This window comes from Pseudorca crassidens, chromosome 1, assembly GCF_039906515.1.
Source record: "Pseudorca crassidens isolate mPseCra1 chromosome 1, mPseCra1.hap1, whole genome shotgun sequence".
NCBI classification, from domain to species: Eukaryota; Metazoa; Chordata; class Mammalia; order Artiodactyla; family Delphinidae; genus Pseudorca; species Pseudorca crassidens.
In genome coordinates this window covers 84,151,823-84,175,327 of record NC_090296.1, presented here as the reverse complement: position 1 = coordinate 84,175,327, position 23,505 = coordinate 84,151,823, and the positions used below count along the sequence as shown (strand labels likewise).

General features: G+C 44.2%; 1 protein-coding gene across 3 annotated transcripts in view; it reads right to left on the bottom strand.

Annotated features, from left to right (window-relative positions):
• BUB1B (BUB1 mitotic checkpoint serine/threonine kinase B) overlaps positions 1 to 12,604 on the bottom strand; it is a 62,662-nt gene extending 50,058 nt beyond the window's left edge. For all 3 annotated transcript variants that reach the window (XM_067742762.1, XM_067742753.1, XM_067742770.1), the window contains exons 1-4: positions 12,345 to 12,604; positions 9,661 to 9,807; positions 2,713 to 2,772; positions 2,208 to 2,352 (exon numbers count right to left, since the gene is read on the bottom strand). In XM_067742762.1, coding sequence (XP_067598863.1) covers positions 2,208 to 2,352; positions 2,713 to 2,772; positions 9,661 to 9,807; positions 12,345 to 12,379 — 387 coding nt within the window. In that variant the 5' untranslated portion in view covers positions 12,380 to 12,604. The remainder of the gene's footprint in view (positions 1 to 2,207; positions 2,353 to 2,712; positions 2,773 to 9,660; positions 9,808 to 12,344) is intronic.
• Positions 12,605 to 23,505: the final 10,901 nt, after the last annotated feature.

Sequence of the window (23,505 nt, the reverse complement as noted above, 5' to 3'; positions counted from 1 at the left end):
TTCCTGGTGGCCAATGAAGGAGACACGGGTTCGAGCCCTGGTCCGGGAAGATCCCACATGCCGCAGAGCAACTAAGCCCGTGTGCCACAACTACTGAGCCTGCGTGCCACAACTACTGAAGCCCACGCACCTAGAGCCCGTGCTCCACAGCAAGAGAAGCCATCACAATGAGAAGCCAGAGCGCTGCAACGAAGAGTAGCCCTCGCTGGCCGCAAGTAGAGAAAGCTGGCGTGCAGCAACGAAGACCCAACACAGCCAAAAATAAAAATAAATAAAATAAAATAAATTTAAAAAAAAACAAAAAAAACCTCTGACTGCAGAAATCTTTCTGCAAATCAAAAGAGTAGTGTGAGAAACCCACCTTTACTCCTCTTGACTAAGAAAGACAGCAAAATAGTTTCATATGGACCTTATTTTCCAGGTGCAAAGTTTAAATTACTGCTGATCACTCTAGAGCTGATAATTTGAATTTGACGGTTATCTAGACCAGTCCTTCTCAGATTACCTGTGGTGAAGGAGACAGGTGTGTGTGTGTGTGTGTGTGTGTGTGTGTGTGTGTGTGTTTAAGTTTCCATTCCATTGCTGATTTTTTTTTCCATTGCATTCATCTATTGGTGTATCATAAATTACTACAAATTTAGTAGCATAAAACAATTCAAGTTTACTGTCTTACAGTTTTTTGAGTCAGGATCAGTTGGGTTCCCCGTTCAAGGTTTCACCACATTGAAATCAAGGTACTGACTGATATTTTTTAAAAATACAATAAAAAGAGAAGTTACCAGAAAAATGAGGATGTGCTTAGATGTTGTGCCAATGCTAAACTGTTAACAAAATTTCTAAATGCTTACTCTCAATTTTTGTACTTATCTTGAACAGTCTACAGACCATTCTTTCAGGAGTACTGGTTTAGACTATGTCTTTTACTCTACGATAATCACTGCTTTTCAGTCCAAGCACCAGGTTAACACAAGTGAACAGAGAAATTATTCCAATTGTTACTTTTAATAGCTCCAACTAAATATAGTCACAGAAACCTGGGATTAAAAGTCACTTTAGAGGTTTATTTAGTTCAACCTTCTAATAAATCACACATAAGAATATTATATAGAATAGAATGAAGAACAAAATCCATTAGTATACCACCAGAAACCACAGTCTCCATACTAACAAATCTGTTTAGAATTCTTTCTGTGCCATCCTTTGTTATAAATTCCAACTACTATCCCTAAGGTAATTTCACCAACTTGTATAAGGATGCCAAGATATGTCAAATGTCCTGCAGAAATCAAGATAATGATATCTTCAGGATTCACCTAACTTCCTGTATTAGTAACTATTTGAAGTTTAAGTTAAGTCCTCCCCAAGAGATATATTTTAGCCAGAAATCTTATTAATTTCCAGTGTTAGTATTTTATCATATTACAATGGTTGTAAATATTCTGTTATTTAGAATTATCTAATTACTTATTTTTAATAAATTTTTAAAAATGTATTTTTAATTTTTAAATATATTTTACTTAAAATTTTTAGTAAAAATTATTAGATATCCAATATCTAATTCTATCATCTAAAATTCTATTCTAAATATTTATCACTTGCTTTTTTTCTAATCTCTTTTAGGATAAAAGCAATGAAATTAATGTCTAAGAAACCCTGGCCATAATTTTTACAAAGACATTTTCATAAAAAAATCCTCAAGAGTGTTCTTAAAAGAACTACATGTCAAGTAAGATAGTACAAAGTGGTCAGGTCAATATTTTTAATTGTAGCAACATACTAGGTGAAAGAAACCCAAAGACAGATGAAAAATAAACATCACTTTTTTTTTATGGTGAAGATTCAAAAGCTGGGAGAAAGGGATACCAGAATCACCTACAAAAGCTTTTCCCCAAACAATTGTACTACTGCCATGTGTTGGCTCCTACACATCCTCCCCCAGTACAGTTGCATGGCCCAATGATGTTTAAAATCAATAAATAACCCACTCCTACAGAGAAATAAGACAGGCCTTATGATCACTTTTAAAGGGATAAAAAAACCTTATAGTAAAATCCACCTCTAAAGTAGAAACAATTTAACAAATATTGAATATTTATTAAATGTTTAGTATCTACTGAACAGCTCAGTTTTTTGGTGTACAAGATACCTCTAGAGAAAATCTCTTGGTTTAATATTTTAAACTCAGATGGCACTTGAGAAAGACTTACCAGCTTAAGCCAGAGACTAAGAAATCGAGGATCATTATAATATCGTTTTTCTCCTTGTAGTGCTTCTACAGCTCTTTCTAATAATGTTGACATATTACTCTCCTTCCCGCCCTGAGGATAGTTCTGCTCTGTCCAGTTAATATACCTGAATGAGAAGAGAGGAAAAGAATATTTTTCAAGTTTAACATTATCTTGCTCCAAGACCCATTCTGGACTTTTTAAAGCAGAAATATCTAATATACTGATATATTTACCAGTATATTTAGAGGTCCTCAATGACATGCCCTAAGCCTGTATACCTCAAACTTTTCCAAATATTGCTAACATATACCTGTGGGAAATAATGGGGATGGTGATAGACAGGTATAGCTCACAGTCACACCTCAGGAAGATACACTATGATTATTTTGCTTATCTGTGTCTGCAAAACATCCAGTTTGAGATGCATGGCCATAAGGACTCACCTGTTAAGTTTCTATGGTCCTTGTTAAATAAAAAGACTCACCTATCCCAAACATCCAGAGGGTCATTTCCAGCATAAAATCGAATTTCAGATTCAAATTCCCTGAAATTTAAACAGAAAATGTGAGCATAAGCAATAGTGATAAAAGCCAAATGAACAAGTATCACCTTCATTTTTATTCATTATTAAGTGTTTAATATCAACCTATATAACTGCACTGGAGTTTGAGGGCTTATTAAACAGAAAGAAAAAGAATAGAAACAATCAGGATTCTGCCTGATAATATAACAGAAGAAATAAAATATACAGAAATTAGAGAAATTCCAAGACAACATATAGAAAAGAAGTATTACACAGCAGTTTAAATCTCCCTAGGTTCCAATGCAGCTCCAGTAATCACTAGCTGAGTAACATTAGAAAAGCTATTTAAACTGTTTTCAGTTTCCTCATCTATAAAATGGGGATAATAATACTATCTATCTTATTAGGTTGACTAGTCTTAAGTGTAGTGTTTAGACATAGTAAGTACTCAATAAATGGCAGCTATTATTTTATATGTATCTGATAGCACTGAAAAAAAACTAAACACACACACATACAGATATATATAGAAATAAGAATCTTAAAGAAAAATTCCATGGGTAACATTAGTCAGAGAAGAATTAAACCACATATAAATTGGAGGAATGCTTCAGAGAAAGTGTGAAATATGACTTTGTAAAGAGCTGGGAAAGCAGAGGGCTAAGACTAAGTTAAGACTGACCAGTTAGAATAGAGGGGAAGTATTGGGTAATAAACCACAATTTAGATAAATGCTTAATCAATAAAAACTGTATAAGGGGCTTCCCTGGTGGCACAGTGGTTGAGGGTCTGCCTGCCGATGCAGGGGACTCGGGTTCGTGCCCCGGTCCGGGAGGATCCCACATGCTGCGGAGCGGTTGGGCCCGCAAGCCATGGCCGCTGAGCCTGCGCGTCCGGGGCAAAAAAAAAAAAAAAAAGAAAAAAAAAACTGTATAACGGGTTATGTTTGACATAAAGAATAGTCCCTGACACAAAGGAATTTATGCCCTAATAAGAAAGACAATACATAAATGAAAAATTAATAATACAGAGCAGTATATTACAATTGCCAAGAATGGATAGTAAAGGCTTTATGAAGTCAAAAGGAGGTATCATAGAAGCAATCTTAGAAGGTGGGACTCTGAAGGAACCACAAGATTTGAAAGAAAAAGGGAATTTTCCAAGAGAGAGGGAAATCAGTATTGAATAAAATTGTCAAAAGGGGACAGTTAACCCAGAGGGAATTAAGCTATAACATAAAGTCAGTATTGGGAATAAATGGAGGTATCTGGAGAGGTAAGAAGGGAATGCTTTAAATGTAAATTTAAAGAGTTTGGATTCTACCTGTTCAAGCCACTAGTGGTTCTTCAATTGGAGAGTATCTTGAATATGGTAAGTAAAGATTTCAAAAAGACTAATCAGGTAACACTGAGACAGGCTGGGACCTGGGACCCTTTGCCGCAGTGCTGGCACCTGGACAAAAGTCTCCTTGTGCAACAGAATACAAAGAAACTATAAGGGACTAAAAATAACTGTGTACATTTGCAGTTGGGGCAAATTATGAACAATAAGATCCAAAAAGACCCAAAACCCACCACTTCTGAGGTTTCAGGAACAAAAGCAGAGTACTGCTAATGATCCCTGCACACAGCACCACCAAGGGGGTGGGCAGATCACCCAAGTCACCCCTCTGGCCCAACCCTTGGACCCACTCCTATCCTCACCCCATTTAAGAAACCAGCTCGCCCCAGCTCAGGGGAACCTGTTATTTGCTCCCTGCAGCACGAGTCCCAATAAAGCCTTGCCTGAATTTCTGGTCTGGCCCCTTATCAATTTCTATTGATTAAAGAGTCCAAGAACCCTGGGTGGTAACAACACTATAAGAAAAGGAAAAATTAGAAAAGTGTACACAATTATGTAGCTAAGGTGACACAATTATGTACACTACTGATAAAAATCAGCAATCTTGGGCTTCCCTGGTGGCGCAGAGGTTGAGAGTCCGCCTGCCAATGCAGGGGACGCGGGTTCGTGCACCAGTCTGGGAAGATCCCACATGCCGCGGAGCGGCTGGGCCCGTGAGCCATGGCCGCTGAGCCTGCGGGTCCGGAGCCTGTGCTCCACAGCAGGAGACGTCACAGCAGTGAGAGGCCCGCGTACCACCAAAAAAAAAAAAAAAAAAATCAGCAATCTTCCAAATTTATCTATGGATTCAATGCAGTCTAACCCAAATCCCAGCAGTCTCTTTTCTAGAAACTGACAAGATGATTTTAAAATTTGGGAAGGCAAAGGACCAAGAATAGCCAAAACAATTTTGAAAAAGAACAACAAGAGTTGGAGAACTCACGCTACCTGATTCTAGTCTTTACTATATAAAGCTAATCAAGACAATATATAATTGGTGAAAAGAAAGACAATTAGATCAACGGAACAGAATAGAGAGCTCAGAAATGATCCACACATATACAGTCAAATGATTTTTGACAAGAGCCCCAAAGCAATTCAATGGGGAAAGAAAAAAATAATCTGTTCAACAAATGGAGGCAGAACAACTAGATATTCACGTGGGGGTGGGGGTGGGGGTGGATGCAGAAGACCTTTTACTCCAACCTCACACCATACTCAAGGATAAATTTAAACATAAAAGCTAAAACAATAAAGTTAGAAGAAATCACAGGAGAATATCTTTGCACCTTTGGGGCAGGAAAAGATTTCCTAGAGAAGATACAAAACGCACTAAAAGAAAGAACTAATTAATTAAACTTCATCAAAATTAAAAACTTCTGGACTTCCCTGGTGGCACAGTGGTTAAGAATCCACCTGCCAATGCAGGGGACACGAGTACGAGCTCTGCTCTGGGAAGATTCCACTTGCTGCGGAGCAACAAAGCCCCTGCGCCACAACTACTGAGCCTGTGCTCTAGAGCTCGCGAGCCACAACTACTGAGCCCGCGCGCCTAGAGCCCGTGCTCCGCAACAAGAGAGGCCACTGCAATGAGAAGCCCACGCATCTCAACGAAGAGTAGTCCCCGCTCTCCGCAACTAGAGAAAGTCTGCATGCAGCAACAAAGACCAAATGCAGCCCCCCAAAAAAAAAAATTAAAAACTTCTGCTTGTCATATGTTACTGACACAAAAACAGAAATATAGATCAATGGAACAGGATAGAAAGCCCAGAGATAAACCCACGCACCTATGGTCAACTAATCTATGACAAAGGAAGCACAATGGGGAAAAGAATATACAATGGGGAAAAGACAGTCTCTTCAATAAGTGGTGCTGGGAAAAGTGGACAGCTACAGGTAAAAGAATGAAATTACAATACTCCCTAACACCATACACAAAAATAAACTCAAAATGGATTAGAGACCTAAATGTAAGACTGGACACTATAAAACTCTTAGAGGAAAACATAGGAAGAACACTCTTTTGACATAAATCACAGCAAGATCTTTTTTGATCCACCTCCTAGAGTAATGGAAATAAAAACAAAAATAAACAAATGGGACCTAATGAAACTTAAAAGCTTTTGCAAAGCAAAGGAAACTACAAACAAGATGAAAAGACAACCCTCAGAATGGGAAAAAATATTTGCAAACGAATCAACGGACAAAGGATTAATCCCCAAAATATATAAACAGCTCATGCCGCTCAATATTAAAAAAACAAACAACCCAATCCAAAACTGGGCAGAAGACCTAAATAGACATTTCTCCAAAGAAGATATACAGATGGCCAAGAAGCACATGAAAAGCTGCTCAACATCACTAATTATTAGAGAAATGCAGATCAAAACTACAATGAGGTATCACCTCACACCAGTCAGAATGGGCATCATCAGAAAATCTACAAACAGTAAATGCTAGAGAGGGTGTGGAGAAAAGGGAACCCTCCTGCACTGTTGGTAGGAATGTAAATTGATCCAGCCACTATGGAGAACAGTATGAAGGTTCCTTAAAAAACTAAAAATAGAACTACCATATGACCCAGCAATCCCACTACTGGGCATATACCCAGAGAAAACCATAATTCAAAAAGACACATGCACCCCAATGTTCATTGCAGCACTATTTACAATAGTCAGGTCATGATAGCAACCTAAATGCCCATCAACAGACGAATGGATAAAGAAGATGTGGTACATATATACAATGGAATATTACTCAGCCAGAAAAAGGAACAAAATTGGGTCATTTGTAGAGGCATGGATGGATCTAGACACTGTCATACAGAGTGAAGTAAGTCAGAAAGAGAAAAACAAATATCGTATATTAACACATATATGTGGAACCTAGTAAAATGGTACAGATGAATCGGTTTGCAAGGCAGAAATAGAGACACAGGTGTAGAGAACAAACGTATGGACACCAAAGGGGAAAGTGGTGGTGGGGATGGTGGGATGAGATTGGGATGGACATATATACACTAATATGTATGAAATGGATAACTAATAAGAACCTGCTGTATAAATAAAATTCAAAAATAAAACAAAAACAAAAAACTTTTGCTTGTCAAAAAATACCACCAAGAAAATAAGATAGCCATGGACTGGGAGAAAATATTTGTAACACATATATTAGATAAGGGATTTGTATACAGACTATATAAAGAACTCCTGCAATCCAATTTTAAAACTAGGCCAAATATCTAAACAAATGCACCACAAAATAAGATATATAAAAGGCCAACAAGCAAGTGAAAAAGTGCTCACCATCATTAGTCACCTGGGAGATAGGAAGCAAAACCATAATGAGATACTATTATACACCCACCAGAATGGTTAAAATGAAAATAAATCACCCCATCAAATATGGGAGTGGATTTGGAGCAAATAAATTCTCATACATGGCTGATAGGAGTGTAAAATGTTACAACCTCCTTGGAAAACCAGCAGTGTCTTAAAAAATTAAACATACATTTATTCTATGACCTAGCAATTCTATTCTGAGAGAAATGAAAATCTATGTCCACAGAAAGCCTTATGCAAGAATGCCCATAGCAGCTTTATTCATAAAGCACATAATTGGAAAGAATCTACTTGTCCATCAACTGAATGGATAAACAAATGGAATACTACTCAGTAATAAAAAGGAAAAATCTACTGATACATGCAACATGAAAAAGGCTAAAAAACATACTGAAAGAACTGTAGGATTCCATTTATATAAAATTCTAGAATAAACAAAATAACCTATGGTGATAGAAATCTAATCACTGGTTGCTTCATGAGGGAGAGGAAGATTGATTGGGAAGGGGCATGAGAGAACTTTCTGAGGTAATAAAAATGTTCTGTGTCTTGAAATGTCTTAAAACTAACTAAAAATCTGAGCATTTCACTGCATGTAAATTATACTTTAAAAATAAAAATCACATGGGCTTCCCTGGTGGCTCAGTGGTTGGGAGTCCGCCTGCCGATGCAGGGGACACGGGTTCGTGCCCTGGTCCAGGAAGATCTCACATGCCGCGGAGCAGCTGCGCGCGTGAGCCATAGCCGCTGAGCCTGTGCGTCCGGAGCCTGTGCTCCACAACGGGAGAGGCCACAACAGTGAGAGGCCCGCGTACCGCAAAAAATAAATAAATAAATAAAAATTTAAAACCACAAATCCTTAGTAATTGACTAAATAAAATTAGAGTGAGAGGGCAGTGAGGTAAGATCATTCAGATGAGTTTTGGTACCATTAATCAAAATGGAGTAGAAAAAGATAGGTCATTTATGAGAGAAAAGATTCAGTATTTAATATATTAGTGAAACATTTATCTAATTATATGTTATAGGTAGATAAAAAGACATTTATCGATAGAAGGCAAGTAAGAGATGTAAATAGTAGTTAAACAATCCTGGAAAATTTGAATATGGAATGAGAACGGAGGACAAAGAACAGAGACTTAGATAAAATGCAGTAGGAAGCCAACAAGAAAAAAGGAAGAGTTAGTGACGTGGAAAAACTAGCACAACGTCACAGAACCAAGAAGCTTTAAGAATAGAACACCATCTGCGAAACAAAGCCATAAAATTCAATGCTTTTAAAGATCCAAAGAGATGAACAAGGATATTCATCACATTCTATCAAAGTTATGATAATTTGGGGACTTCCCTGGCCATCCTGTGGTTAAGACTCCGCGCTTATACTGCAGGGGTTGTGGGGTGGATCCCTGGTCGGGGAACTAACATACTGCATGCCATGTGGCACGTCCAAAAAATTAATAAAATAAATAAAGTATGTATAAAAAATGATAATTTGCCTATAATATCAGAATTTTGTCACGAGACTGAAGGTAGAAACTGATACTTTACTTTTTTGAAAAAAGTATATTTATCAAAACATTTGTCAGAGGAGAGCAAGTTCCATAGGTCCATTTGAATAATGTAGTGGTATTTTTCAGCTTTTCATTATCCTGAGTTTGTTAAATTCAGTTTCTCTGAGGTTTACATTTTCTTTGGAGACCACTATTTCTTTCTGGCACATTCTCGAAAATACTTTCCTAGAAAGTTAATAATTGAGTACACATAAAAGATAGCAGATTCACTCTCCCTCAGTATTCAGAATCCAAAGAAGCAATTTCATTAACTGATTACTCTCAGAGTTCATTCTGTTTAGGGATCCAGAATGACATAATACTTTTGTGAAATACTGTAAAATGATACTTGCTTTACTTATCAGTTCCCCCTGTTTGAGAAATATTTCTATTGATACAAGAGTTTGGCTGCTCCACAATGAAATGAAATCCCATAGCTCTTGTTCTTAAGTGCACTTGAGGAGATCTTTAGATAGCTGTTGTGTGATGAGAAAGCAGGAGAGGAACAGAGTCTCATCCTACCAGCTTTTGAAGAGTAGTTTAGTACTCCTCATGCCATACTGCACGGGTCCACACCCACATTACCTACCAAACTGGGGATAAATGATGACAGGTTGAGCCCCAACCATTCTACATACCGTTTCTGTTGCTGAAGAGTAGTGTTACAGGCAGATTCTTGCTGTGCCAGTGCTCCCTGAAGTGTGGACATGATCCGCCCCTGCCTTAAAGGTTGGACATTTTCTTTACTCAGCTCCCATTCATCTCCCTCCAAGGACATGACTTCACTGCGAAGAGGGAAACAAAAGTAAATCTCATACCAACACTGAGTTATTATAACACTAGATTATTGTAAATGTTTTCAGAAAAGTGATCATGATCTGTGGGTTGAATATAGTGGGTTGGCACATTAGTAGTGTTATTATACTCCTAAGCTTCTGAGCCTTTCTGTGACCTGGTTTCCAAGTTTACGGCTGTACTATTGCCTAATGGAAGAGAGAACATGGCTAGGGTATTGTGAACAATATTATAAGAAGAAAGTTTATGGCAGGAAAAAAAAAAGGGAAAAAAGTATTATAAATTTGGCAAAGTAGACAAAAAGCAGTTCGATGCCTACAACTGAATGCATCATCTAGTTTAATTTAAAATTAGCAACGTGTTTATCAGACTAACACCCCATGTTTCAACTGATGACTTAAAACTGAAGTTTATGTATACAGGTAGCCAAGAGCAGAAGCAGACAAAAATACAGTTTACTGGTCACAAATGGCTACCCCAATTCTACCAATTCTATGGGGGGAATCCCCAAAAGGTTTTTGGAGGTAATCACTACAAAGGGTATGTACTCTGAACTTCAGAGCTCTGCAATGGTCAAAGAGAAGCTTACTTCTGGCTGAGAGACACTATTTCTGGGTTTAAAACAGATAGGCACTATTCTTCAAAACAAAGTGAAAGTTATGTGAGACCTCAGTCTAGATGAGAGCTGAAAACTTCCTTCAAGAAAGTAAACTGTAAGTGATTAATAATAATTTAGGTTGTAACTACTCATATCTTTTTAACTATTTTGTGTGAATCCTGTAAATGTAAGGGCCATGTCATTTATTTTTATTTTCTCATGCTCTAATATAGGATCTAACACTAGTTAGCACTGAATAAATATTTCCTAAGTTCATCTAAATTTCTTCTCCTGCTTTTAAAATAGCAATTAAACTATTTCTTTTTTTTTTTTTTTTTTTTTTTTTTGTGGTATGCGGGCCTCTCACTGCTGTGGCTTCTCCCGTTGCGGAGCACAGGCTCCGGATGTGCAGGCTCAGCGGCCACGGCTCACGGGCCCAGCCACTCCGCAGCATGTGGGATCTTCCCGGACCGGGGCACGAACCCGTGTCCCCTGCATCGGCAGGCAGACTCTCAACCACTGCACCACCAGGGAAGCCCATTATCTCTATTAAATAGTATCCAAAACTGAGCTGGATTGCTTCCTCCATCCCTCCTCCTCCTCCTCTTGCCTCCTCAAAGACCTGGTCCTTCCCTCATCTCAAATAAACGGCAATTTCATTTTTCCAGTTGCTCAAGTCAAAATTCTTAATGCTAACCTTGACACTCCACTCACCCACCACCCACCCCGCCAGTCACTCAGCGAGTCCTGTAGGTTCTACCTTCAAAACATATCCAGAAATTAATCTCTTCTCACCATCTCCACTGTCTCCAGCCTGGCTCAGGCCACCATCTTCTCTTGCCTGGAATATTTCAATAACCTCTAAACCGGTCTCCCTGCTTCCACCCTTTTCTACCTTTAGTCTTTCCAATACTGCAGCCAAAGTGATCCCATTTAAACACATGTCAGATCATGTCTCTCCTCTGCTCAAAACCTTCCAATAACTTTCAACTACAGAGTAAAAGCCAAGTCCTTACAATGCCTGCATCCTCACCTTTTTTACTTCGCTTCCTTTTACTCTGGTTCATTCTGCTCCAGATACTGGCCCAGTGCGCCTTCCTCCCGCAACTCTCACCCACCAGCCTTTGTACTTCCCCGCCCCCGCCCCCAGATCTATGCAGGACTAGCTCTTGAGTTTCCTTCAAGTCTTGACCCAAATGACACCTTCTCAGTGAGGCCCTCTGTTCAAAACTATCGAAAATTGCACCCCCCAAATGTTTTATTTATTTTTTTAGTACCGACCACCATCTAACTTTTAGCTTATTTATCTTGTTTATTGTCTGTTGCCCCTACCCTCATCCCACCCCAGAACTTAAGCTTCAGGAGGGTAGGAGTAAGAGCTTATATATGTATAAATAAGGAAGAGCAGCCAGCATGCAGACAAGGGCTTTTTAGATTTCTAACTGTGCTACTAGCTTAATGCTAGCACCTACCATGTGCTGAGCACTTACTTGGAGGCAGTTACTTTACAGCTACTCTGAATTCTCCCAGAACCCGGCGTGGTAGCGTTAACAGCAGCGTTTTCCATATTAAGACGTGTCCAAGGTCAAAGAGCTAGCAAACGTCTGGGCTGAGATACCAACACAGAACACACGACAAATTCCAAGCTCTTTGGACCCCTGGCGTCCCACAGCCTCCTTGGCTTTGAAGCTGGATGCAGCATGATTCTCACGCGCCCTCACCGCACTGAGGTCGGTGCTAACCCTGCTCTGCGCTTTCACCTCCACCGCTTGCGTCCGACTCCAGCAGGGAGGAGGATCCGGCCGAGCCTGCTCTTCTCCTGACCGTGCCGGTGCTCTCCTGGGCTGCTCTGAGCGAAGCCTCTGTCACCTGCCAGGCACCCTCGGAGCTCGCAGGCCCAGCTCCCGGCCGCCCTTCTCCGGTACCTACCTCGGCGCACCCCTTTCCTTCTGCATCGCCGCCATCCTGCATTCCCGGCTCAGGGCCTCGTCCTGCCGAGGGCCTTTCTTCAGGGCCGCAGACCGCCTGGGCGTCCTTCTGCAACCTGCCCTTCGACGTACTGAAGCGACCGGAGGGCGCTCCCGAAAAAACGACGCACCTGACTCCCTCGCGAACCAGCCACCTCAAGCCCTCAGGTCCAGCCGCCAAGTTTCAAATTTAACGGTCCCGCGCCGACAACGTGCTACGCCCCTCCGCTCCTCCGCGCTCGCGCCTCCCACCCAAGGAATTCTGGGAGTTGTAGTTTATCCCAGGTTTAGTCCACGCTGTCGCCGTGCATAGTGGGAGTGGTAGTTTCCGGGGGACTGTGGCTGTCCAGGTGCTGCAGAGTTAGGCGGTGTAAATTCTCTCTAGGTGCTCTCTGCGTCCAGGCTCTAGAGCTAATCTTTGAGCCTAGCGAGGGACATTTTAAGCACCAGGATTCTCTGATGTCATGAGCATAGTGAGATATCTTTGAGTGCTTGCGCTTGGCCTGCCTTTTTTCTGGGGTGGCTGGCCAGGCTATGACCACCCCTCTGCCCCAAGTCTCACACATGTTCTGAGCTCTTAGGGCGGCTCTGACCCAGCTGTTTCCTGCCCCACGCTTGAACTGAGAAAAGCCGGATTCTAGTTCTGTAAGAATCGTACCAAATGTGCAACCTTAGGCAAGCCACATAATCTCTCTGACCTTTGATTTTCCTCCTCTATAATGCGGTGATATTGCGTTGCTTTCTCTGCTGCACAGTCCCAGACAGAAAATGCAGCTATTCCACAGCTCCCTAGGTTTTACCTCTTTTCCCCTTCAGCAGACCAACCTCCACTGTTCTGATTTCCTAAGGAAGAAACTATGGTAGCCTCAGATGTAGCTGGGAAGCTGAACAAGCCCAGCTACACTGGAGTCCTGAAAGGCTCTCTAGACCCTTAATAGCTAAAGCACACTATGAATCTCTGAGGGAGGGGGTGTACTCCATCTTCTAATGCTGCTCTAACAAACTACCATAAACTTAGCAGCTTAAAACATCACAAATTTATTACTTTGCAATTTGGTAAGTCAGAAATTAGACTCGAGTTTCACACTAAACAAGGTGTTGGCAGGACTTTGTTTCTGGAAGCCCTTCAGGAGAATTTGTTTCTTTTTTTCCAGTTTTTAGAAACATTCATGGGTATTCCTTAGCTTGTGGCCCCCATCCTCCATCTTCAAAGCCAACAGCATAGCATCTCTCTGACCCAGTGACTGTCATCACATCTCTTTCCCTGACCACAGTCAGGAAAATCTCTCTGCTTTGAAGGACTCATGTAATTATATTGGGCCCATCCATATAAACTGTCTCAGGGTCCTGAACCTTAATCACACCTGCTAAGTTTCTTTCGTCATGTAAGTTGACATATTCACAGGTTCCGTGGATTAGGAATGCACGTCTTTGGGGGCCATTATTCTGCCTGCCACAGGGAGTGCTAAAATATGTTGGCATCTCTAAACTTATTTGACCATAAACCTTTTCACACATCTTTCAGAACAGATTTGGAGCTCTTTGTGTTTTAACAGTAGGTCCCAGGAGAAGAAAATTCATAATGGAATAAATCTTAATGGTGGAATTTCAGGTACAGTGGGAACTGGTAGCTGTTGGGGACTCTCATTTTCACCCATTTATATGCAAAGCCATACCTATGGGCATCAGTGGCTGTTAGAGGGATTTAGGTGTCAAAATCTATGATCTCTTGCTTGGTCTTGTGGAGATGTGTGTGTTCTTGATTGTCAAAGGCTGATTTTCCCCAACTTTGCCTTCATGGGTTATGCAAAGTCCTACTTTAGCAGGCTAAACGCTACAAAGATGAAAACCTCTGGGTCTCCAGGGAACCCTTGGACGAACTGCTTGTTTACTGTGCAACCACAGGAAGAGAGAGGGACTATCTGGGGGTGGGAGGAAGGTCAAGAGAGACCGAATGAGGGTGTGTGTGTTCAGGGCCTGAAGGAGACCACATCTGGCAAAGCAGCATCACCAAGCTGGCCTTTACCCCAGCAACAGATCAGCCAATCAGAGCAGCAGCTGCGTCTTTTATTTACCAGTGATGAGGTAGAAGAACCAATGAGAAGGAGGCATAATAATCCAAACCATCTTGTGTTGCCAAGAGGAAGGGAGGTGAAGGGTGAAAAGATGCATTAGCCCCAAGGCTGGAGGCTACTGGCTGCTGCCTAGTTGCATCTCACAGTAGCTGTTATTACAGGGTATTAGGGAATCTCCTAGGAGCTGGGTCTCTCTCCAGTTCCATGGAAACTTCTTTCTGAACTCTGTTTTTGCTTTTCTGCAGAACCACCCTACTTTTCATGGGTCTTCTCAAATCATTGGAAATTGCCTGACCCAGAATTTCCACACTGATATATGTAAAAAATATACATACTGAACAAGAAGATATCAGTTATCAACTTTTCTGCATCTGGCAGAAAAGGACCAAAAGGTCAGAATGGACCACAAGCAGAGAACAGAAGCAGTCATATGGCAGGGCTGTTAAGATGCAAGTTAAGATGTAGAGCTAAATAAGCTATGTTGCTAATAAGAAGTACAAAATTAGGCTCTTTTGCCCTGGAATTAGCCTGACCAGAGTTTTGTGCTCCAGGAAGGTCTTGGAGAATCTAGAAGTTTCCCAAATATTCATCCTTGTGCTCAATTTGCACATGAGCTGATTCAACCTCAAGGAAGTAAAGTGTCGATGAGAGTCAGCTATTAAGGAAGAACAGAGTAGGATCTGAATACTGCCAGCTTCTTACTTCCAACCCAGTACTCTGGGCGCCACAAACCTAAGCTCTAAATTAAGGGATTCAACCTTAATTTATGTTTAATTCATTCAACCCAAGTTTAATAAACGTCAGCTTCTGGGTGCCAAATTCTGGGGGAGGAAACCAGCATCATACGGAGTGGGAGCCTCCACTTACCCTAACATGTTAGATATTTCCAGAAAACAGTGGGTGGGGCCCCTGGCAGGCAATTTTGTGTGCTTTTGAGGAATAAGAACAGTGGAACCGCGGACTTGGGGAGAACTGGAATGGGGAGGGCCACTTGATATCTGTCTTGAGCAGCGACCCTTCCTTGGCCTGGCCCCAAGGACCCCTGGCCTCGTAGAGAGAGGGCTGGTAGGCAAAGGCTGTAGAAGTTGGTACTGTGTGATGCTGGGCTCCACCAGCACTGTCTTCATGCCCAGGTGCCAAGGGTACAGCCCAGCTCCAGCATCTCAAGTTCTGGCCGTTCTGAGAACACTGGGAGGCCACTCCTGGACCCGGTCATCAGCACCCTCACAGCAGGATGCAGCAGAGGGGACAGACCCTCCAGTGGCCTCAGAGGTAGAGGCCATCAGCCAGGAAGCTAGAGCAGGAAAGGAAGAGCATGGCAGATACTGGGTGGTTGCAGTGGGGAATGGACTGGTTTGTGAGAGCCAGAGCTCTGGAAAACACCCAGATGACCTGGGGGAGGCTTTGAAAGGGAGGCTGATTCAGGGCTGCATGTATAGTTGTTCAATTTATGCCACACCCAAGAGTGCCTGGCCAGAGGCATGAATGGAGACACTTTTTCCTGCTTCATTCGCTCAGAGTAGGCACCTTAAAAAATTCATCTGCCCAGAGGGGCCTCCTTTTCCTAATTCACACAAAGCACTGTGTGTGCTAGCCATGACCCTGGGCCTGGAGATCCTATGGAAGAGCCAGTGGAATTTTCATTACTCATGTTCACGTGGCTGCATAACATTGAGGCTTGAGGAATGAGTTATGTACTGGTCTGTCCTTATTCGAGGAGGTATTGATACCATGACAGGGGGACAACACCTGGGATGGCACTTGGCAGAGCCAACCAATATGGGAAACTGACAGGAGGATGGAGTGTGTAGGCGTGGGTACCCCACCTCCCATGGCTTGTACACCTGGCAAGCTTCCTCGCTCCCTCTCTCAGATGTTGCCTCCTGGGACCTGGTGCAGACTGTGGAAAGTTTGCTTCTGACATTCTGAGGGGCCCAGCTGTGGGAGACATTCTGCGGATCTGGGCTATGCGCTGCTTTTCCAAGAAATGGTCAGAGGTCAGAGGCCCCCAGGCTGAGACAGGATGAGATGAGTGGAAACAACTTAGTTTGGGAGCCAAGCATGGAAATGTTTGGACTGTACAGTGAGAAGTGGCCATGGCTAGATGTGAGGTGATTCAGAGAATTAAGTGAGGTGACAAGCGATCTGGCCTCTGCTGCCACCTCCACCTTTTCCCCTGAAAGCTGTCCTTTTTTGGTCCTTGCTTGGAGGTGTGGGTCCTCTCAGGACTGGTCAACATTCTTCCTTTCTTAAAACAATTCTGAGACTGAGGGCCAGTGGGAAACCTGAATTTGGGCCACTTCTAGAGCAATGTTAGAGGAACTCTTCACATTTCAGAATCCCAGGTTCACTCCTGGGCTTGAACATGCCAGTGATAAGAACCCCAGGCTCTTGAGCCAGATCACAACCACACAAGCTTCCTTTCTCCACAGAGGTCTTCAGGACATGTTGCCTCTGGGAAGTTGCAATGTCTTTCTTGCAACACAGGCTCCCAAACTGAAGGAGGGAGCAGAGAATCCAGGGACAGGCAGAGTTAGAAAAACATCATCTCTTAACAGCTAAAGACAAATGTGACAGCTAAAGACAATCTGATCCTCTTTCTGATTTTCTATCCAGCCCCTTTATAAGGAGTTAGAGAAGGCAGTGGGCATGCCAAGAAAAGTGGCAGGGACGTTTGCCAGCTGTGATTTCACCAGGGGACCTGTGATATTTGAAAGGCCGGCTTCTGCCAATTGGAAGACGTGTGTCTGGAACAGACAGACCCTGGGCATATATTACCTATGGTGGCTGTCATGGGGAGGACCCCGCTTCACAGTCAGGTATGAGAGAGGCTCAGGCCTCCCATCTGTGGGTGGCAGTTTCTTCCTCAACTGCCAACAGATATTGGACCTGCTGGCTCCTCCGAGCAGCCAAAGGTTCTGCGTTCCTCCGTGTGTCCCTCGGAGTGTAAGAGCCATGAGACAGGGTGTGGCAGTTCTGGCTCTTCATTGAATTCCCAGGACCTGGCCCAAGGCAGGTGCTCAATCAACACTGGTTGACTGACTGACTGACAGAAGCAAACAAAAGAGAAGAGTTTTTTTTTGTTTGTATGTGTGTTTGTTTTAACATCTTTATCGGAGTATAATTGCTTTACAATGGTGTGTTAGTTTCTGCTGTATAACAGAGTGAATCAGCTATACATATACATATATCCTCATATCTCCTCCCTCTTGTGTCTCCCTCTCACCCTCCCTATCCCACCCCTTTAGGTGGTCACAAAGCACCGAGCTGATCTCCCTGTGCTACGGGGCTGCTTCCCACTAGCTATCTATTTTACATTTGGTGGTGTATATATGTCCATGCCACTCTCTCACTTCCTCTCAGCTTACCCTTCCCCCTCCCCACATCTTCAAGTCCATTCTCTACTTCTGTGGCATGACCTTGGTAGACCAAGTACTCCAGGATGTCCTTCATTCACTCAACAAACACTTTATAAATATTTCATGTCAGGTGCTGTACCTGACAGGTATGGACACATTTTCATGTAAATATGAAAAATAGCACAAGTCCTATGGTTGAAAAAACAATCTATAGCATGGCAGCTTATGAGCTAAAACCCAGCATGTGCCTAGAGTTAGGGGAACTCAAAAGAGGATATAGTTCCTTCCTCTGCTGAGGGGCTGGGAGAAGGGGAGGTCAGAAAGAACTCCCCGAGAGGGGTGTTGGAAAATGAGTAGGAGATACTGGAAGGAGAGGAAGTGGCTTCTAGGCAGAAGGAACAGCACAGCTAATGTGCCTCCCTGAGAAAGAGAGAGCGTGCAGGTGTCTGAGGGGCCTGCAGGTAGTCATAATGGGAGGAGCTTAGGAGGGGTGTGCGGACCTGGCTGAGGATGCCCTCACTCACTGCACCTGGCAAATGGCAAGGTTGGAGGGCAAACCCAGCCCTTTCTGCTCCAGCCTAGGGCAGGCGTCCAGCTGCAGTCTGGAAGCTGGATCTCTTCCACAGAGCTCTCAGGTTTCCCAGCTACTGAGCCACCTATTCCTCCCGGCTCTGGGAAGGGCCTGAGGATCCCTCTCCCCCATCCCAGGTGAGAAGGGGACAGGGCAGGGCACAGAATGGGCACCTCGCCCACCTGGATGCCTTCCCTTCCTCACCTCAGACAGCTCAGACGGGCCTTTCGGATGCCCACCTGTTGTCATTTATTTGCTTTATCTCGACTAGGCCACTGAGGCTGCCAGGACCAGGGGGGACTGCCCCAGCTGGTCTGACTGGTTGGGCTGCAGTCGCAGCTCTGTCTCTTGCACAGGGCTTCTGTGTCTCCCCTGCTCCCCTCCTCTGCTCCGCCACCCCAGCTCTGCCATGTTCCCATTGGCTGGGGTGGCTCCTCCAGGGCCAGCGCTCCTCAGCTGGTACCCTCCACCCCTCAGGGATGTGGTGAAGAGCACTGCGATGTTTTAACTTCTGCATCTTTCCTTGCCTCCTGGACCCATCTGTAGACTGAGGCAGCCCGCTGTCGGGCACACTGTCCATGCTGCAAGAAACACGCCCCTCCAGGGGTCTGTACCCTGAGGTGGTTCTGCTCCTCAGAGAGCATCTGGAGGGTGAGGGTAGCTCTGATTGCCTTGGAGACCAAGGAGCACTGTGTGGGCATTTAATGGGGATGGGGCAGGGATACCCTGTAAAGCAGGGGACAACCCAACAGAACAATGGATTGTCCCCCCCAAAAGGCAGTAACTTCCCTTGTTGGGAGACACTGCATCGGGGCCCACCTTATTCACAGGGTGCAGTTTGTGTGATCCCTGCAGCAGGGCTCGTCACACTTCATAGCACATGAATCACCTGCGGATCTTGTTACAATGCAGATCCTGACTCAGTAGGCCTGGGTCGGGACCTGAGAATCTGTATTTCACATGAGCTCCCAGGTGTTTTTCACGCTGCTTGTTCAAGACCGCACTTTTCAAAGCAAGACTTTACAGCACAAATGTGCATGTCTTTTCTTTTAAGGGGGGCATTTTATCTGCAGAATTTGTTGAACTGGATATTGCCAAATGTTTGCTTAGATTAGTGGTTTTCAATGGGGAGTGATTTTTGCCTCCTCCCTGAGGGGACATTTTCTTTTTTTTTTTTTTTGTGGTACGCGGGCCTCTCACTTTTGTGGCCTCTCCCGTTGTGGAGCACAGGCTACGGACGCGCACACTCAGCGGCCATGGCTCATGGGCCCAGCCGCTCCGTGGCATGTGGGATCTTCCCGGACCGGGGCACAAACCCGTGTCCCCTGCATCGTCAGGTGGACTCTCAACCACTGCGCCACCAGGGAAGCCCCAAGGGGACATTTTTGACTGTCACAACTAGAGGAGCAGGGGCACAGGTACTACTGGCATCTAGTGGGTGGAGGCCAGGTATACTGCTGAACATCCAACAATGGACAGGACAGTTCTGCACAACAAAGAATGATCCAGCCCAAAATGTCAGTATTGCCAAGGCTGAGAAACCCAGGCTTAGATAAAATGTTAAAACAATGGGAAATATATTTGTGGGTGATCTGACTTCATAGTAAGTTGGTGACTCCAGCCATGATGCTGTGAATACGTGTCATCCACTGAGTCTGGGGCCCCTCTGAGCATAAGCACATCCAGCCAGTTGGAAATCAGAAGCACTGGGTTGTGGTCCTGGTGAGTAAACTCTGGTAGTAGGTGTAATAATTCATCAACCTTGGAGAGCCAATTTTTATTTTTTTAAATAAATTTATTTATTTTATTATTTATTTTTATTTTGGGCTGCGTTGGGTCTTCATTGCTACATGCGGGCTTTCCCTGGTTGTGGTGAGCGGGGGCTACTCTTCATTGCGGTGCGTGCGCTTCTCACTGCAGTGGCTTCTCTTGTTGCGGAGCACGGGCTCTAGGCGTGTGGGCTTCAGTAGTTGTGGCTCGCGAGCTCAGTAGTTGTGGTGCGGGCTCTACAGTGCGGGCTCAGTAGTTGTGGCACACGGGCTTAGTTGCTCTGCGGCATGTGGGATCTTCCTGGACCAGGGCTCAAACCCGTGTTCCCTGCACTGGCAGGCAGATTCTTAACCACTGAGCCACCAGAGAAGCCCTGGAGAGCAAATTTTTTAAAAATCTATGGAGGGGGCTTCCCTGGTGGCACAGTGGTTGAGAGTCCGCCTGCCGATGCAGGGGACACGGGTTTGTGCCCTGGTCCGGGAAGATCCCACAGGCTGCGGAGCGGCTGCGCCCGTGAGCCATGGCCGCTGAGCCTGCGCGTCCGGAGCCTGTGCTCTGCGACGGGATGGGCCACAGCAGTGAGAGGCCCGCGTAACACACACACACACAAAAAAAAAATCTGTGGAGGGTAGTGGGTGGTGAGGAGAGGGATAGGATGAAGGAGCACATATGTAGAGGTGGCTGTGGTCCATATTTTAGTTCTAGCACTGGGTGTTCATGGGTGTTTTTTATATTATTTTGAAATAAACAATTTATTAAACAGAAATAAACACAAAGGTGGGCCACACCTGGATCGGTGAAGAAAGAGAGCTATAGACAAAGGATTGTGATTAATCCAATGTACCTGGGGTTAAAAAAAAAAATGTGAACTTGCAGGGTCAGTGACTAATAATAAAGTGATACCATTATATTCATGGCAAAAATATCTGTGAGGGGAAGAGAATGTGACAGGTTAAGCAAAAAGACAAAAGTAGGCACCCTGGGAAGATGCCACTTGCCTTGGGTCTGACTCTTTCCCTGCACGGGCAGAGCGGAGGTGTGTCTGGAAGGCGCGGGAGACAGGCTCTTCCCTCTTCTGCTCAGTTTTAGCCATGCAAGGACTGTCCCATGGGATATCACAGTGGAAGGTCAATGCCTCCAGGCCACATCCTGACAACTTGCTCCCCAGAGGTGCCTTCCATCAGGTGCCCTGATCTGCCCTCCGGGAGCAAGGTATCCGTCCCTGCCCCAACCCGACTCTGAGATCCACAGCCTGGCTGGTCATGCTCAGCTATTCTGCTAGACAGACATAGGCAGCTGATGGTGTTTTCTCTGGCAACTTTCTGTGTCCCACAATTCTCCAGTGTCTTTATGTCCCCTGTGTTCCAGTTATCCAGACTCCTAGCTTCCTTTCTATTTCTTGCAGAATCTCAGTTAGTCCCAGAATACACAATTCACCTTGCTTCAGACTTTCTCTCCTATCCACGTCAACACTGACCTCCCCTTTGCCCCCTTCCTCCAGACACCTGTTTCTGGGGCCCGCTATTTATAAACACCAGAGAATTTTCCTCAGTGATCCTGTTGGATTTTTTTTATTATGATAACTTCCCCATGTGGTTGTATGCACATTTTAACAGGAGATATCTGCATAGCTAATACCTCAATCCAAAGAAACAACTCCAGAAATGGGAGTTCTTTGGTCTGTGATGGGAGTTAAAAATCGCCGAGTGTCAGAATGAGAAGAAGTCTTGGAGATCTTCTAGTGCAACTCTCTCAATCGACGGACGAGGGAACCAAGGTTCAGAGAAGTTATTTGCTAGAAGGTCACACAGTATAATGGGGGCAAAAGTGAGAGCACAACCCAACTCGCATTCCTTTATTCAGTCGCTCGCTCAGTCACTCAGTTGGCAAATCCTTATTGAGCATTTGCTACTACATGCCAGGCACCAACTGCGCGATGGGGTCACAAATAAGATGCGATCCTTGTCCCAAGTCACACCGAGCCTAGCAGGTGATGACAGCCTAGGGGGAAAGCAAATTGCAATACAGTGGGGTCAGTGATTCAGCAGAAGTATCATATTCGGAGGGAGTAATTCTGAGGAAGACTTGGCAGGGCAAACTTCTGACCTTGTCTAGGGTTTCTCTCCATAACTCTCACCAAAGGGGGGACCCGGACACCAGATAGAAACTTGGAGCTACTCCATGGTGACCAGAGAAATGATTGTCTAAAATAATAGTAGTGATGTGTAGCGAAAGGGGGCACTTTTAATAATTATGCTTGGGTAGCAGCTGTATATTATGTGTTGGGATTGTCCTAGGCAAACCCGGACACAAGGTCTTCCTAACTCTGGGGTGGTACCCATTGGACCCGACTCCTGCTGGCCCTCCATCATGCTGGGGGATTGCAGTCTAGGATAACTTCTACCATTCTCAGCAGCCAAGTGGTTCTGCTTCTTGAGATTGAGTCACCAGGCACACAGTCCTGCCTACTGGCCTCTGAGGATGGCCCCCAAACTGATAAACCAATCCTTCTCACCCCTCACCTTCCACCCCAGGCAGAGGATTTGCCTCTCTTCTCTTTGTCCCTCATACCTTGCAGAGTGGGTACAGGGATGATTCTATGAGGACTGTGGAGCTGTCCTTGTTCACGATCTCAGCTCCAGGGAAAGGGAAGCACTGTGGGCTCTTCCAGAGAACACTGGGCCTGGGTTTGAGTTTGGTGTTTTCTTACCTTAAAGGGAAGGTGTTTGGATCCTCTACAGCCTTGCTAATCAAAGTGTGGTTTACATTGTAATTAGATCTCCAGGTGATTCAGTGAGGTTTGAGCACACTGTCCTAGGCATTCAGCATAACACTCTTTAAATGTTGGCTTGAGCGAGGAGGTGGGTATACAGTATGGATGGTTAGAGGCAATGCACTTTTGAAATGATATGCTTTGTGGGTCTGTTTTACTGTCCGCATTAAACTATAAGCTCTTCAGGGTAGGGATTATGTAGATTTCACACATTCCTCCCCAGCTCATATTCCATTGCCATTGCCCAGGAAGGACAGAGCCTGGTGTGTTGCCTTGGGAACCTGTTTTGTTTCCAGTCACCTTCTCTTCTGCCTCTGATGAGTAGATGCCAGCAGAGGAGGAGAGAGATCAGGTGATATGGAGGGTTAGCAGCCACCAGTGGTAGGGGGACCTCAGCACAGAAAGTGTTTATGATAATAATTTATGACAATGGTAGCTCTTTCTCCTCCCCTTCCTAGCCCCTGTCCATCAGCTGCCTTCTCCTCTTTCACCTTCCAGCCCTCCTGGCTACATGGTCAAGTCCTCAGGGACATCTTGAGCCCCTTATTACACATTCTACATCAGCTGTGAATTTT